The following is a 16,127-nucleotide window of genomic DNA, read 5'->3' on the forward strand; positions in this document are numbered from 1 at the left end:
TCCAGTCCCTGGGGCCTCCGCCCTGGGAGGCGGTTGCTCGGAGTGGCTGCTCAGCTGGGGTCAGACCTAAGCCGCAGCCAGCAGGAAGGCACATCTACCTCCAGCAACAACCTTTCCCCATTTGAGCTGAGGGGCCTGCCTTTTATACTTCCTGTTCCTGCGGAAGCTCCGCCCCTTTGTTGCCAGGCAGATTGCCCTGATGGGACTGGTACTGTCCAGCCGGGGCATTGCGACCCTTCCTCGGGCCCAGGCTCCAAGGAAGGCCACAGCACCTTTGTACAGGACCCTTTTCAACATCCAAACACTTCGCGAGCCACTACATGATACTAGTTGATTTTAAACTATATGACATTAATTTTTTATTTGAAATTGTACATTTCCTTGGTGAGGATGTTATTATTTTTCTTTTCTGTGGACCCCCTGTAGCAGCCTCGCAGACCACCAGGGTTCTGCGGACCACAGGTTGGGAACCGCTGCACGAGTGCTTTGTCTGCAAGTGTGTGACGTACTGTGAGTAATTTGTAGGTGTAAAATAGTGAATGTAAAAATGAGCACAGTAGCATCAAATGTTTACTTTAAATATGTAGTGATTTGTTGTCCTTAATGGTCTCTACACCAATATATTTTTTATGAGTTGATAGACTGGTGGCCCTTCAGGGTTCTAAAAATGGTGTTTGTGGCCTCTATCCAAAAAGGTTGGGAACCACTGGTCTAAGCTTTATGATTTTGCAGACTCAAGGCTATGCCCCAGCCCAGCCCATTCACAACGCCAGGGCAGAGCTGGTTTTGGGTTTTAACGTCATATAACTCCACACACAGAAGGGAAAGTAACAATCCTACTCAACTCCCACACCCTTCCAGCTGCCCCAGTCTCTTCCAGTCATTTCTTCTCCTTGGTCCAAAACTGAGCTCAGAATCACTGTGCGGCCTGGATTTGTGGGCAGGGGAGGGGGAAATACGTGCCAGGGATCCATGTTTTGCTTCGTCTGGCTCTGGGGAGAGGAGTGTCAGCTCGGAGAGAAGGGACAACAAGGACCGTTCAGTACAGAAAGCTGGATATGCTGAAGTCTACAGTCAGCAGCAACGTACTCCTCTGCACAGGCTCTTTGCTGAGGGACTCCCCGCACATGTTTCCCAAGAACACATTTGCTGCTGTAGGTCTAGATCCTGACTCTGGTTGTACCACGGCTTCTTTGACCTGAGCAACTAGCCACCATTTGGGGCTTTGCTAGGTTCTTCCATTGGGAGGAGAAATTGATGACAGGAGTCAGGTATTTCTTGGGTGCAATCGTTGTTATTTACAAACAATGTCCACACATTCCTGGGTGCTGAGCACAGGAGAAACAAACAGCAGCAGGCAGTTTCCTTACTCAGAAACCACGTCTGCCTTTGCAGGGAATCCCGTGCCTGAAGCAAGCTCTGTCTCTGTTTCCTGCCACGATCACACTCATGGCTGCATCTCTTGGCTTTCTGCTTCACGCACTGTACACAGCTGCCAGCTAATCCCTGGGCCCCTGTGTTTTCAGCTAGCTCCAGGGAAACCCCTCTTAGGCCTGGTCTACACTTAAATGTAGATCAGCCTAATTACGTCACTGCGGTAATGTTGTGCCCTGAATGCCATGACTAGATCGAACTAACCCCCGATGTAGACAGTGGAATTCTTCCATTGATCTAACTACCACCTCTCAGAAGGATGGATTAACCAGAGCGATGGAAAAAAACACTTCCAGGGGGTCATGATGAGGTATCAGGGGTTCATTAGACAAGAGTCCTCCAAGGACATTCCCACTCCAACCCCATGTCTCAGGGACACAGTCTGATCTGGGATCCTGGCCTCACCCAGAGCCAGGGGCGGATTCTCTCCCCAGGGATACAGGCCAGCGGGAAAGTGAAACCATCACTTGTTTTATCTACACACAGATTGTACAATGTTAGAGAGAATCCTATGCCCCAATGTAGACAAATGCCCAGACACTGTCTCTTGGAGCTGGTCTCATCCCATCAACACCTCCCTGGAGCCCACAGCAATTGCTGATGGGCAGAAGAAATGTGAACAACATATTTCATACACCTTTAGCTACCTTTGAATAAATTCAGTACCTCTGGAAGGAAGAGGAGAATCAGCACCACATGTTCAGCCTCCTCTCCACAGAGCACAGCTGACGAATGCCTGGTTTACATGGCTATAGACAGCACAAGAGGCAGAGCACAGGCTGGATAGCAACTTATCACAGGAAAGCCTCAGCTCGCATCATAAGGAAATGCGGGTATATTCCCTGTTGGTGCTGGAGGTTCGCAACCAAGTAGGGAAGCAAATCCCACGATTCTACCCCCAACAATTGCAGCTGGGAAATTGACAAAACAAAAAATAAATCAGAATTGTCTTGCAGGCTTTAATGTGATGTAATTTAATGTAAATACCCGTCAGACTGAAAAGGAGCTAAGAAGTAGCTTCAATAACCCCAGCAATGGAAAAGAGACACAGATTTGGGAACAGTTCTTTTAATGACAAAAAAATGGAAGCAAAGTCAAGGAAGTGACACATGCAATTAATGAGTTGCAGTCTCATCTTCAGTGACATTTTATAAATCTCTCTGTCCTTTTTGTGTTCCCTTTTCTCCTCCCTTTTCTTTCACATTGTTCACTCTTACTCACCATTTTTCTAGCCCACATATCCCAGTCCTGTTTATTTCTGTTTCTCTTCCACTTTCCTCTCATCCCTGTCACAGATCATTCCCCGCTCATGTTCTCCATTCTCTCCCTGAATATATCCCTTCCCCTCTCGCTGCCTCTGGCTGCTTCCCCTCTTCAGAGTGTTTTTCTCTCATTGTTTTCATGGCTATTTTACTCTCCCTGCCCATCCCCTGCGTGTGTGTGACAATTCCTGTGGTGCCAGCCCTGCAGCGACAGAGGAAGGTGACTGTGGCCCTGCGGCAGGAGCTCTGGCTGGGAGCCCCAGTGAGATCTAACCCCACAGATTGTACAAACCCTCCCTGCCGCTGCGGAGCTTCCAGCTTCTCCCAACCCCCAAACCTCATTAATTAATGCTGGGTCCGGCCACCCCCACGTCTGCCTGTCCCCAGCCCGGCTGCTAATTCTGCCCCTGCCCAGCCCCCCATCTGCCCCTCAGGGCCCCTCTGCTCCCCCTGCAGCTCCAGGGGTTCTTCACCCTCCTCCCCCTCCCATCCCTGGTGCTGCAGGGAGGGGGAAGGAGCTTCCAGAGATCATAGAGATGAAGGGCCTGGGACTGGGTAGATGGGAGTCCTCCAAGGTCATAGAGACTAGGGTGTGTGAGGCTAGAGAGATTCCCCAGTGTCTCAGGGACACAGTGTGAGCTGGGATCCCCTCCACACATAGAGCCAGGGGCGGATTCTCTCCCCAGGGACAGAGGATGGTGGGAAAGTGAAGATCGGGGCCTGGTCACCAGCATTGAAAAATGTCACCTGCCCCCGGTCACAGTCCAGACACACCCGGATCCTGCTGGGGACCTGGCCCAGGGACAGGGGGGACTTAGGGGAGGTGAGAGCCCAGAACCGATCCCACCGCCACTGCACAGCCCAGATCCCCTCCTCAGGGCTAAAGCTGATCTCTCTCTTCTTCTTCACGGACTCTCTGGCCACCCCCACAGCCCAGCCTTGCCCACCCCCCACCTCCACCTCCCAGCAATGTCTCCCCGAGGTGAATCCCTCACAGCCCAGCACACAGGGCACAGTGTCAAATCTCTCAGGGTTGTTGGGCAGATCCTGCCGTGTGTCTGACCCTCTCACACTTTTCCCATCCTCAGACAGGACGAGTTCGGGATGAGCCGAGTCTGGATCCAGAGTCACATTCGCTGGGGAGAGAATCAGAGCGTTAGGGGCCAAGCTCAGCCCTGGGGGAGGGTTTGATGGTGTCAGTGACAGAATCTGCCCCGCCTGGAGCGTGAATCAGGAAATCTCCTTCCTCCAGGATTTACCCGGCAGCTCTGAGATGGCAGCAAAGTGCTGGGGAAAGTCACTGCCTGGCAGAGACGAGTCAGTCACAGAGTGAAAGAATCAGCTGGGCCAAGCCTGGGACTTGGAATCTTTCCCCCCTGCCCCAACCTCTCCCCACGGAGGGGCCTAGAGACTCTGGGAGCCCTGGCAGATTGTACAACTCAGTGAACATTGACAGAGCTCCCCTCCCCCTCCCCAGCTTGAATCTCACTGTGTCCCTGCAGCCCCGGAGCTGGACTTTGGTTTGAGGCCTCCCTCCCGCTGGTATCCTGCCTGCTCTGAAATGTCAGTCCTCGGACAGCAACGGGCCAAACAGGAGCAGGATTGAACATGCCCAGAACTGCACTGCTCAGCAGCAGTTGCAACACAAAAGTACATGAGCATGAGGGAGGGGCTAACACAGGGGAAGGGCTCCTAGTTGAATGAGGAAGAAGCGTTGTGTGGGGGGAGCTGTGGAGTAGGTGGCTGGTGGAAAGAAAGAGAGGGCCATGCTAGTGCTGGGAGACTGAAGTGATGTCCTGTTTAACAGGGACAGGAGAATTCTGGTATCATGGTAGTTGGAGAGAAGAGAAAAGAGACAAGATCCCAGGTTGCAGAGCCCGTCTGTGCTGGGTTTATTCTGCCGTGTCCTAGTTTAGCAGCCTGGTCACAGGAGCTCCCTGGGTCTGTATATTGGAGCCAGGAGAACCTCTGTCTGTGATCAAGGCTCTGTCCCTCTGCTTGAGATTAGAGCAAGGATCACCCACAGACACACTCCCTGCTCACCAAGTCAATATGAGGTCACTGCAGAGCTACTGGCTTCCTCCATAGAGAAGATGCAGGAAGAAACAGAGCGGCATTGGAGACAGGCCACCAGAACCTGGAGAGAAAACAAACTCCCCCTGGGCTAGAGGTTGTGGAGCTGCATTTCCCACTGGCTCTGTGCAATGAGTGGAAGCTGCTCTCACAAATCTCTGTCGGGTGCAGAGCCCATGTAGGCAGTGGAGAGGCAGGAAGAGTAGCTGCAATATGCTACAGATCATTGTGGTGTGCTAGGACACAATCACAGCCCTGCCTCACCTCATGATGTGCTGTGAAATGCAGGATGCTGGGGAATGAACTAACACGGCCACTGCCACATTCAAGGAAAAAGAGGAACATTGTCTCATGGGAACTGATATAGAATCATAGAATATTAGAGTTGGAAAGGACCTCAAGAGATCATCGAGTCCAACCGCCTGCTCAGAGCAAGACAAACTAGAGGTGCTGGGGATTGAATATATATAGACATTGATAAAATACTGTCTTTAATTACCTTCTTCTATAGGTGCCACGTGTTTTCTCCACCCTAAAACCAAGCACATCATTAGAGATGAGAGCTGATCTCAACAAGTATTTCATGATTCAATATTGTACAAACTATTGCAATGAGGGAAAAATAAAGTTATAAGTTTTCCAGAAGTATCCTGCAATATATATCATCAGAACCTCCTCTGACCTGCATGAGTCTCTCTCCCAGGGTGTATCTTCACTGCAGAGTTATCCCAGGATCTTACTTGGCTGCTGCCCCTAAGCTGTTTATTGCTCAAGCACAAAAACTCAAGTTTGCTGCTCCTTTAAACTCAGGCTATATAATCAATATGACAGTGAAGGCTGAGAGATATCAACCTCCTCTTCAGGACAACAGACGATAGAGGATCCAATGATCCCTTCCGGTTTTACACTCTGTGACTCTATTGCTTATCAGTATTTCAAATTATATTTTGGTGTGAAATCTATCCAGGTTTGAGTTTCCCCACATTTTTTCAGTTTACACTAACCCCCCAACCAAAGAAACAATAATAACGAAAATCAAGCCCACAAACAAACAATAACAGGTTAAATATTGCAACAACATTTTAAAGGTGGAATTTAAAACAATTTCACACCAATTAAACAAACTCCCACATGAGGATCCAATTTGGTACAAAAGAAATTCTGGTCAGAGGAAGGATAATGACACTTACCAATTTCTATATCTCGTTTGCATAAAAATGAAACAGAAATACATGTATTGTTTGTTTGGTGTGTGATGATGTCTAGATTAGGGGTGACCATTTTATAATATTATTCGTACAAGATATGCCATGTCAGGTACCAATGGAAAAGTCATGATTCACTGAGATTGATAAGCACGTTTATATGTATGTCTCAGTTTTGTATTATGAGTTCTAAAGATGTCTGGTATATTTGTATTTCAAACTTGTGCTGGGTTTCTGGGTGACACCCCAGATAGGATGGCAGCAGCACTAAGCCTGTTTAATGGGAACTCACAGGTATAATGAGCCCAGTGAAAGAACCCAGGGGCTACACCAGGACATGTAAGGATTTGCCTATGGACAGGGGACTCTGAATCTTTTCCATGCCATGTGCTGTGTGGCTGTGTTTGGGTCAAGACTCATGGCAAAGGGACATAAAAGGCAACTGCACCATCCCCATCTTGTCTTCATTCCTGCTTCCTACCTCTGGATCAACTCATCTACCACGTAAGCTGTGAAACAAAGGACCGAGACCCATCCAGGTACTGGAGGAATAACAGAGGGACTGTACGAGCCTGCAATTCCACAGTTCTACTCAGAATCTAATATATATGGACTTAAGTCATTTTTATGTATCTGATTGCTTTGGCCATTTAACATCTCTCTTATCATTTCTTTTCATTTAAATAAACCTTTAGTTTTAGTTCCTGAAGGATTGGCTGGCAGCGTGGTATTTCAGGTAAGATCCAAACTTATATTGATTTGGTAATGTGCCTGACCATTTGGGGGTCAGGAGAACATTTTTGGTAAAGGTAATAGAGTTTTAATAACTTCTCTTTTTACTAGACCTAGTTGCTAATTGGGGGCCAGAGACTGAAATGCAATAAAGGGACTGTGTGTTTCCTGTTGTAGCTTCATGATAATCAGTGTAGGGGATCAGAAGCACTGTTAGTAACTGGTGGGGGAATCTAACTGCAGTGTCACCCGCCAGTCTGGGAGAATCTGCTCTGCTTTTGCAGCCTGCCCTGACCTTGGAATTTGCAGGTGGCCTACCCTAGGCACAGATGGGTCACCAGGTATTTCCCTTTTCTTATCTTTTATTTCTTTTTATCATCAGTATGACAGTAAAGGCTGAGAAATTACTTCTATTCAATCTCCTTTTAAGGAGGTCAAACTAGAGGATCTGGTCATCCCTTCTAGTCTTAAACTCCACCTCTATTGCTTAACAATTTTTCAAATAAGTTTTTGTTGTGAATTAAAATTCTTCCAGTTTCATCTCTCACCACATTTTATAAAGGTATATTAAAAAAGCAACCCCCTCAATCTGCCACAATCCTACTACTACTACTACTAGTAAAGAAAGAAAACCAACAATAAAGGTTTTCATATTGCAAATATTTTAAATGTTCAATTTTAAAACAAATACCTCCACCACAATTAAACAAACTCCCACATGAGGATCCAAATTGGTAATAAAAGTATCTTGTCAGAGGAAGGATAATGCCACTTACTTATTTCTTGATCTCGTTTGTCTAAAATTTAAAGAGAAATAAATACATATTTTTGGTAAGTGTTGGTAAATGTTTTATTTCTCTTTATCATCAATAAAATAGTAAAGATTGAGAGATTTTTCTATTCAATCTCCTCTTAAAGAGGTCAGTCTAGAGGATCTGGTCATCCTGTCTGGTCTTAAACTCTGTGACTCAATGACTGTATTTTATATTAATTTTTCTAATTAGTTTTTGGTGTGCACTGAAATTCAATCAGTTTTGCCTATCCCCACATTTTATAAAGTTACATTAAAAAACAAACTCCCACACTCTACCAGAATAATAATAATAATAATAAAGCAAGAAAAGACACAAAAAAAGGTTTCATATTGCAACTATTTTAAAAGTTCAATATAAATACAAACACCTCCACCACGTTTAAACAAATTCCCACATTAGGATCGAAATTAGTACAAAAAATTTGTTGTCAGAGGAAGGATAATGACACTTACTTATTTCTTGATCTCGTTTGTCTAAAAATTGGAGAGAAATAAATATATCTTTTTGTTAGGGGTTTCCATTTTCTTATGTTTTATTTCTTTTTATCATCAGTGTGACAATGAAGATTCAGAGATTATATCTATTCAATCTCCTCTTAAGGAGGTTAGACTAGAGGATCTGGTCATCCCTTCTGGTCTTAAACTCTGTGACTCTGACTCTACTGCTCATTAATTTTTCAAATTAGCTTTTGGTGTGAAATTCATCCAGTTTAGTGGTTCCCCACGTTTTATATAGTTATATTAAAAAAACACGCCCCACAAGGAAAGAATGATAATAATAAAAAACAAATAAGTGAAAAAACAAAAACAGGTTTAATGATGTCAAAAGAAAAAAATTTAAATGTAAAAGTGAACAAATCCACAAAAAACTGAACAAACTCCCTGTGATGGGGTATACCAGTTTAAATCCAAGCCCTTTGAACTTCATGGGGCCACTGCCACTTTCCAGCCACTGATGGCCAGAGTGCCCATATACATACTACGCAGCCACCTACATTGATGATATCATCACCTACAGTGAGAGCTGGGCCAAGCATATGAAGCATGTTGCTGCGGTATTACGAGCTCTCAAAGAGGAAGGTTAGATGGCCAAGCCATGTCGGCTGGCCAACCAAGAAGTCACTTACCTAGAGTATGCTGTGCAGGGGAAGGGCAGACAGTGCAGCTGAAAGAACTCCAATACCTAGTGAGCTGCCCTGTCCCTTCCACAAAGAAGCAAGTCCGGCGGTTTTATGGGATTAGCGGGATACTATCCACCATACATCCCAAACTGCACTCAAAAAGGTCCATTGGACTAAAAGCCGTGACAAGGCATTTAGGGCACTAAAAGACTCATTGACCCAGCAGCCAGGAGAATTCCAATCAGACTTCTAAAAGTCCTTTATTCTCCAAAGAGATGTGTCTGATATCAGACTCAAGAATTTGGAGGAGGAGAATGCTCTGTTCTCTATTTCAGCAGGAAGCTGTTGCCGCAGAAGGTAGCCTAATTGATCAACAGGAAGGGGTCCCTGAAGGTGAAATGAGCCGTTGATACCCTAAGCAATTATCTGTGGGGACAGCCCTTCCACCTAGTAACTGACCATGCCCCACTCCACTGGCTAAACTCAATTACACACCATAACCCAGGTAATATGCAGCGGTATCTCTCAATGCAGCCATGTAGCTTTCAGCTGGTGCATCATTCAGGCACAGAAAACAAATATGCTGACTTCTTATCACAGGATGGAGGGGACATGAACTGGCCCCAGGACACCACAGCCCAAAGTCTGAGGGGAAGGGTGTGTGAGGGGATAGCATACAATTCTATCCTTGGCCTGCAGGGTGAAAGGACGGTACTGGGAGCAGGTATCCCTGACCCTCCAGCCCTGCAGATCATGCTCCAATTGCAGAAAGGGGTGGAAAGGGAGTAATCCAGCTCAGAAGGGAGATGCTGAGGAGGACAGACCTACCCTGAAGGGTCCTGACAAGAATACAAGAACAGCCATATTGGGTCAGACCATTGATCCATCTAACCCACTATCCTGTCTTCCGACAGTGGTCAGAGAAGCCTTCCAACAAGGCTGTCAGAGAAGTCTCCCCAAGGGACTGACTGTACGCTTAGCCTGGTTGGGGCTGATGCTTTGATTGCCTTTTCTTTTTCTTTTCACCTTATCTTGGACTGGAAGCTGGAGGAGAACAGCAGAGGTAGGAAGTGATGCAGGGAGGGCGACTCAGAGGACCACTTTGGGGACCAGACATTGTTGACCCTCCTCTTGGGTCAGAGCCAGGTGGAGTGGACGGGCCTGGACATCCCTACCACTGCCTGACTCCCTGCTCCTCTGATTAAAAGAGGACCTGGGTGGCAAGACCTGCCCACTGGGAGGGGGTACTAAGTGTGCTAAACACTAGGTCACATAACCCAGCGACATACAATTTGGCACAAAAAACATAGGGACTAAAGCCCAGACAGTTAGGCAGCACCTCAACTTATGTCTCGTAGCCTGCTCTGAGAGCAAACACTCCTTTCCTCCCTACTGGGTAACAATGCCGCATATAGGGTAAACTGAGGCACACATATGCTTGATAAACATATTACAGAAAATTCCCACTTCAGCACACCTTCGTTAACAAGCCAGACCATTATAGATTCTTGTGAAAAATTCTGAGATTGCAATCTTGTCTACACTGAAAACTAGGCATAGCCACTTCTCTCAGGTGTGTGAAAAATCCCTGAGACACGTGCCTATGCTGAGCTAATTTCTTGATTAGAAGGACTTTAGGGGAAAGGGTCTCTGGAAACATCCAAACAAACCCTAAAAGATTCAGCTTATCACACACACACCAACCTCTTCCCCCCACCCACCCCGACACACACACAAAAATAAAAATAAATCAAAGAAACAACCAAGCCTATATACAAATGTGTAACTATCGTCAAAACTTGTATTTGTGGAAAGGAAAATTGAAACTTACCAACTTCTTCAGTGAGTTTCCCTTAAAAAATACAGAAATAAACAAATTATTCTCATCTCGTGCTTCATGGGAGTTAGAACACGACATGCTCTAGTAACAAAATTCATTGGGAGCATAGAGAGACATGTCCCATTTATTTGGAAATTGGGCAGATATTCTTTATGGATTAAGTGAACAAAGGCATGGACAGGGATGTCTGAGTTATGTAAAAGTTGATATGACTTTTTTTCCCCCTGACTGAAGAACAAATGTGTCATTTACTGATTTACCACAGGGCGTTTCTATAGGGCCCATCACTGTAATGTCAAGGTGCACTACACTTCATTAGCAAAAATAGATTTGAAGGACACATATGGGAGCCTAGGCTTTGCAGAACCTTGTCTCTAGTGAGACCGAGACAGACAGCTGTAACCCCCTGAGAACTGGGAAAGAGGGGGAGATGGAGGACCGAGCAGAACACAGCTGTGTCTGCTATGATCTGATTGTCTGGTTCACTTTCTATTCTCTCTCCCACCCACCTCTGCCCCCACCCTCTATCAAAAAATACACATATATTCTTCTTCTTCAGTTAGGACAAGATCAGCAGGTCACACATTCATTTCATGTTCAATTCCTAAATTTCTCTTATTTATTTATTAGAATATAACCTTTATGTCCAGTGTATTTCTCCCTCTGATAGTTACCTTTTGTTTTAAAGTGATAAATAACGAGGCCAATCAAACAAACAAACAAAACCATCAGGATCAAACTCAGAGCCACCATCCAGGAATTCACCCTCGGGAAAAAGGGATCTGAAAAACAAAACACCCAGGACTTGCCTTAGTTTGGAAGTGGTGACTAAAGACAAATGTTTTTATTTCATACAAATATATAGATTGTGCCCAGCAGGATTTGTGCGAGACAAAAGTGAAAGAATGACCATGTGTGTACTACACAAAAGACCAGACACTGATCTTAAATATGGCTCCAACCAACACAGATTTAACACTGATTTATCCTTGAAAAACAGGACTGGTTTGAGTCATTCCTATTCAGAGGGCCATAGATTTCAGGGCCTAATTATCTGCTCATAAAACCCCTTTGACTTCAACAGAGTTACACCAGCAAATAATTTGTCCCTTAGTGTTCAGCAACATTCAGAAATTGCCAGATTAATTAGAATATTTTTGAAAAATCTGCCGTTTTCCCAAATATTTGGAGAAATCACAATCACAATTCCTAAAAGTATTTTTCCCACAAACTAACTAATTTCCATTTGCTGGTCTTGTGTTCACAGTGATTCAGTCACAGACTCATAGACTTTAAGATCAGAAGGGACCAATAAGATCATCTACTCTGACTCCTGCACAACGCAGACCACAGAACCTCACCCACCCGCTCCTGTAATAGACCCCTAGCCTATGACTGACTTATTGAAGTCCTCAGATCACGGTTTAAAGACTCCATGATGGATATAACCAGGATGGACTTTTCAAATGTGCCTGAGATCTTCTCTGCACATGGTTTGTGCTCCTATTTAGTGAAACTGGGGCCACCCTCTAATGGAGTCATTTTTAAATTGGTTCAAGCGTTGACAACCTCTGTGGCTTCCACCAATTTATATAAATTACTGCACAAAACCTTATATAATAAATTATCTTAATAGTGCCTTGCCTTCATTTAGCTGAAGTCGGTAAGGAATTGACTCAAGATAAATCTATACAGGGCACGCTGAAACTTGTATAATTGTTCACCCAAGCAAGTGGCATTGATTAACCTAATAGTTAAAAAGTGTAACTTTTGTGTGTAGACCACGGTAAATCGAATCCTTTTGTGGATCTGGACCAAAGTGACTCAAGGAGCACAAGTCCCATTGAGAGTCAGTAGAAACAACATCACATGACTTAGGTGACATTTCACACAAGAAGTAAAGAATGAGTTGGTGCAGTGACAAGATCACAAACAAACCACAGTACAAAATATGCCACATTTAAATAAATCATTAATATGAATTTAAGGTTGCAGGAATATTTGTGTCAGTGAACTGAGTGAAAGTTTCACCTAAAAACTGGTGGAAGTTGTGTGTGTGTGTGTGCACGTGCACTAGAATATCAGGAAAGTCAGGCTTAATATTAAACTTACATGAAATCTAAAATGTTCATAGTCTTAATACTCACAATTAAGGGAATTAGGCTGCCTAAACTGTGACCCCTTAAAGATACCAGCCTCCCATCTTCTTTCTTTGTATGTGGATTATGAAATACCCAGCACAGATGTTTCAGTTCTTTTCTTCCTATCTCATGTTTTATTTCTAGCGATGGTGAGTTCAGGGTGGGATTTGAATGGTAACTGACCTGCTATATAAACTGCCGATTCCTTTTCTTGATTGAGAACGGTGTTTCTGATGCAACAGGACAAGTTTTGGTTTGACTGTTCTTTTACAACAATAGCAGTTTCTGTGTCAAACAGGTTGTTATCCCCTCGGGATTTTGTTTCAGAGAGTGATGGTAAATGTTGCCCATTGAGATCTTTCCACAGCACCTCAGGCTCTGGGTACCAACCAGCTGATCGACAAACCACCCGAATCCCTCCATCCTGGTGACCCTCAACAGAGATGAGAGGAGCAGAGCCTAGAGCTAAGGGGCAAATACAAAAAGCTGTTAATTACATGAGTTAATTTATAAGGCACAAGGAATGAGGGACAATTTGTGGATCCCCTCCTCACACCAGAAAGCACTAATTCATGTGGGTAGGCAGCTGAAGGTTAAATGGATACTGGAATCTCTGAAATCCCAGTGCTGATGAACACTCAAAAAAAGTGAACAAATATTTAAAATAATAACATTGAGTCAGTGAGAATTATTGTCCTCTCAAGACAGGAGCAACCGGGTGCACAGCACCTTTGGAGATATGACCCCTTCATTTAGATACCCGAATGGGACATGAACTTTTGGAAAATCTGATATAAGTGCATTGGATAGATATATTTATTGTAAAAAAATGTAATTGGCTTCATGGTTACTGTGTCAAAGCAGCAAGGGAGAAAGATCCGTCTTTTCCAAGCGTGGTAAATACATAACTCGCCACCACCACCATCACCATCATACAGTTTCAGCAATTAAGAAGGTTACATCTCATTTTAACTACACCCCTAAGTAACAACCAGTAGTGAACCAATAAGAAGGCCATAAAAGTCTGGAAATCCCACCTTAGCCACACAACCTACAAATGACTGCAGAACAACTGGAAGGCCATGTTTGTCCACAATTCCTTTCCCCATGAACTAAAGACCCTTTTTGGAGTCAATCAAGAAAGTGCCTTGGCCATCCTGCAAATGTTTTTCTAACATGTCGGGAAAGTTGTCAGCATATTTCCCCTAGTATGAAAGTGGCTGTTTGCTGAAATTTAGATACACTCTGGTATTGTAAAATATTTCACAAGCAGGGAGTTACAGTTGTTGTAATAGGAAAGAATAAATCCTTCAGACCATGCAAAGATAAAACAGACACAAGTCACTGACCTGCTACCTGCAGTTCTAATACGGTTTCTTCATAAAATGTATCATCTTTAACAAAACAGCTGTACTGTCCTTCATCAGAGACTCTGATACTGAGAATCCTCAAGGGAACGTTTCCATCTGTGAGTCCAGCTTTTGAAAGCTCTGTCCTTCCCCAATACTCTGGCATCTGCCCTTCATCCTGATCCTTCCCATCGTGATACAGGTGCACAAAGGATAAATACTCAGGTCGGAACCATCTCACCTCCATGTTTGCAGCGCTCATCCTGGGGGACAGGTGACAGGGCAACACAGTGTCCTGACCCAGGATGGCAGTGACAGGGTCACGGGATCCAATCACTGTGAACGTGGCTGGAAAATGAATCAGGAAAAAAATAAAATAAGCTCAGAGGAAGGTGGGGATTGGATAGGAAGGACACATCCAACAGGTTCCATTTGATACAAACTTTCCAAAAAGTTCAGGCAGAGGCAGACACCGGCATGGAAAATTTCAGGCTGAATGTTTCAGGGAGAGCAGTGCTCATGTGCAGTGCGGGTGGGGCTGTGCTATAAGAACACAGCCGCAGTGCATGGCCCAGACACACAGCACTGAGAGGGGGCCTGGAGCTGATAACAGACAAGCTTGGTGCATGGCAGAGGCACGGAGCACTGGACGGAGTGGGGAGCTGGGAATAGGTAGGTTCAGTGCATGGCACAGGTGCTGACACGCGGTGGGAAGCTGAAGAGGGGTGCGTTCAGTCCATGGCTCAGTCACACATCAGAGAAACTGAGGCAGAGAACTGGGAATGGACGTGCTCGGTGTGTGGTTGAGATGCTTCCTATTCAACAGCCTGTTTTCCTAAGTGCTCTGGAATTCACATGAAATATGCTCGGCCTCAACAGGACTAAGGGTAGGGTAGGTGGGTCTTATCTGGTGTTCTTTCACCATGGTGCTCCTGAGACAGAGTTCTGTTGCTACAGCCAATTCTTGGACTATTATGGGTCAATATGTCACATGATCAAGAGACCAAATAACCAAACTTAACCAAGTGTGTTGCCTAAAGACAAACAGTTCACTATGCAAAGGAGATGTACATACCCTCCTTCCGAGAGGCAATTATTATCAGGCAGTGTGCTTACCGTACACAGAGGGTGTGCTTCAGAAATACACACCCCAAAACCACTTATATTTATATCATGACAAGGGGAAAAGCACTTTATACTTTACCTATGATCTAAGCCACCACTTCCATAACACGTTCTTCACATTCCTGATCTGTGTTTTGGACACCACATTCCAAACCAGGGGGGTGTAGAGATACCTCCATTTAATGTATATTATAGGACTACCGTGCACATAGTACCTAATAATATGGTGTATACTACACCTCACGTGGATGTATTCGCTAACAGGCCCAATTAAAATGTCACATGATATCAATATATTCTGGTTCTTCTTCTGTTTTGTGCACATGTGAGTCTCAGACGATGGCTCTGATCTTTTTTACATCTGAAACTCACTAATTTAATGTATTGATTTTTTAATTATTGTTTATTATTATTATTAAACTCCTCAATACGTGTCCATCTAATGCTTTGTTAATCCTTGACAGTCTTTTAAAAATACTTGTGTGAATAAAGAGACCTTAACACTGCCCCAGAAATAAATAAAATAACCCAGCAGCAACACAATCAGAACCAAAATTGAATAATGAAGGTGCTGATCTTGCTGTTTGGGTAAGTTTACACACTGTGAGTTGTTCCACTGACTTGGAGTTAAGCATGTTGTTAAGACACTTCAGGGGCCTAAATAAATCCTCTAAGAAACAGCAGGCACAGTGCGGATTCCTACCTGATTCCATCTTGTGAACATAAAAAGTAAGGAAGAAAATAAAACCAGGGAGAGGGGAGCTGGCTCTGGAGCCATGACAGAAAAAGAGAAGCTTCATCTTCACTGTAACTTGATCTAGACAACAGGAAGAAGGAGGGGAAAAAACATAACATAGTGAGCATATCCCTCATTAACATTAAATCATTAAAGTCAAACATTAACAAGGACACGTTAAATAAAAAATGAGTCAATACGTTATTAAGTGAATTTTTCATATTATGGAGTTAGAACAGCCATTCAATTAAAGTTGAAAATATATTTCCTTTTTGAGTCTGAATTTGTCCCATCC

At 44.3% G+C, this 16,127-nt stretch overlaps 1 protein-coding gene across 1 annotated transcript; it reads right to left on the reverse strand.

Moving 5' to 3' along the window:
- Window positions 1–3,317: 3,317 nt before the first annotated feature.
- LOC137162548 (butyrophilin subfamily 1 member A1-like) lies at window positions 3,318–15,907 on the reverse strand. Its single transcript, XM_067562431.1, has 7 exons — window positions 15,800–15,907; window positions 13,972–14,319; window positions 12,806–13,087; window positions 11,156–11,263; window positions 7,974–7,994; window positions 5,269–5,301; window positions 3,318–3,832 (listed from the first exon to the last, which is right to left on the reverse strand). The coding sequence occupies exons 1-7, from the start codon at window positions 15,894–15,896 to the stop codon at window positions 3,318–3,320; spliced, it is 1,404 nt and encodes a 467-aa protein (XP_067418532.1). The 5' UTR covers window positions 15,897–15,907.
- Between the last annotated feature and the right edge of the window lie 220 nt (window positions 15,908–16,127).

The sequence above is a fragment of the Emydura macquarii genome, unplaced genomic scaffold, assembly GCF_026122565.2.
Source record: "Emydura macquarii macquarii isolate MOO-44397 ecotype Brisbane River unplaced genomic scaffold, CSIRO-AGI_Emac_v2 contig_2428, whole genome shotgun sequence".
NCBI classification, from domain to species: domain Eukaryota; kingdom Metazoa; phylum Chordata; order Testudines; family Chelidae; genus Emydura; species Emydura macquarii.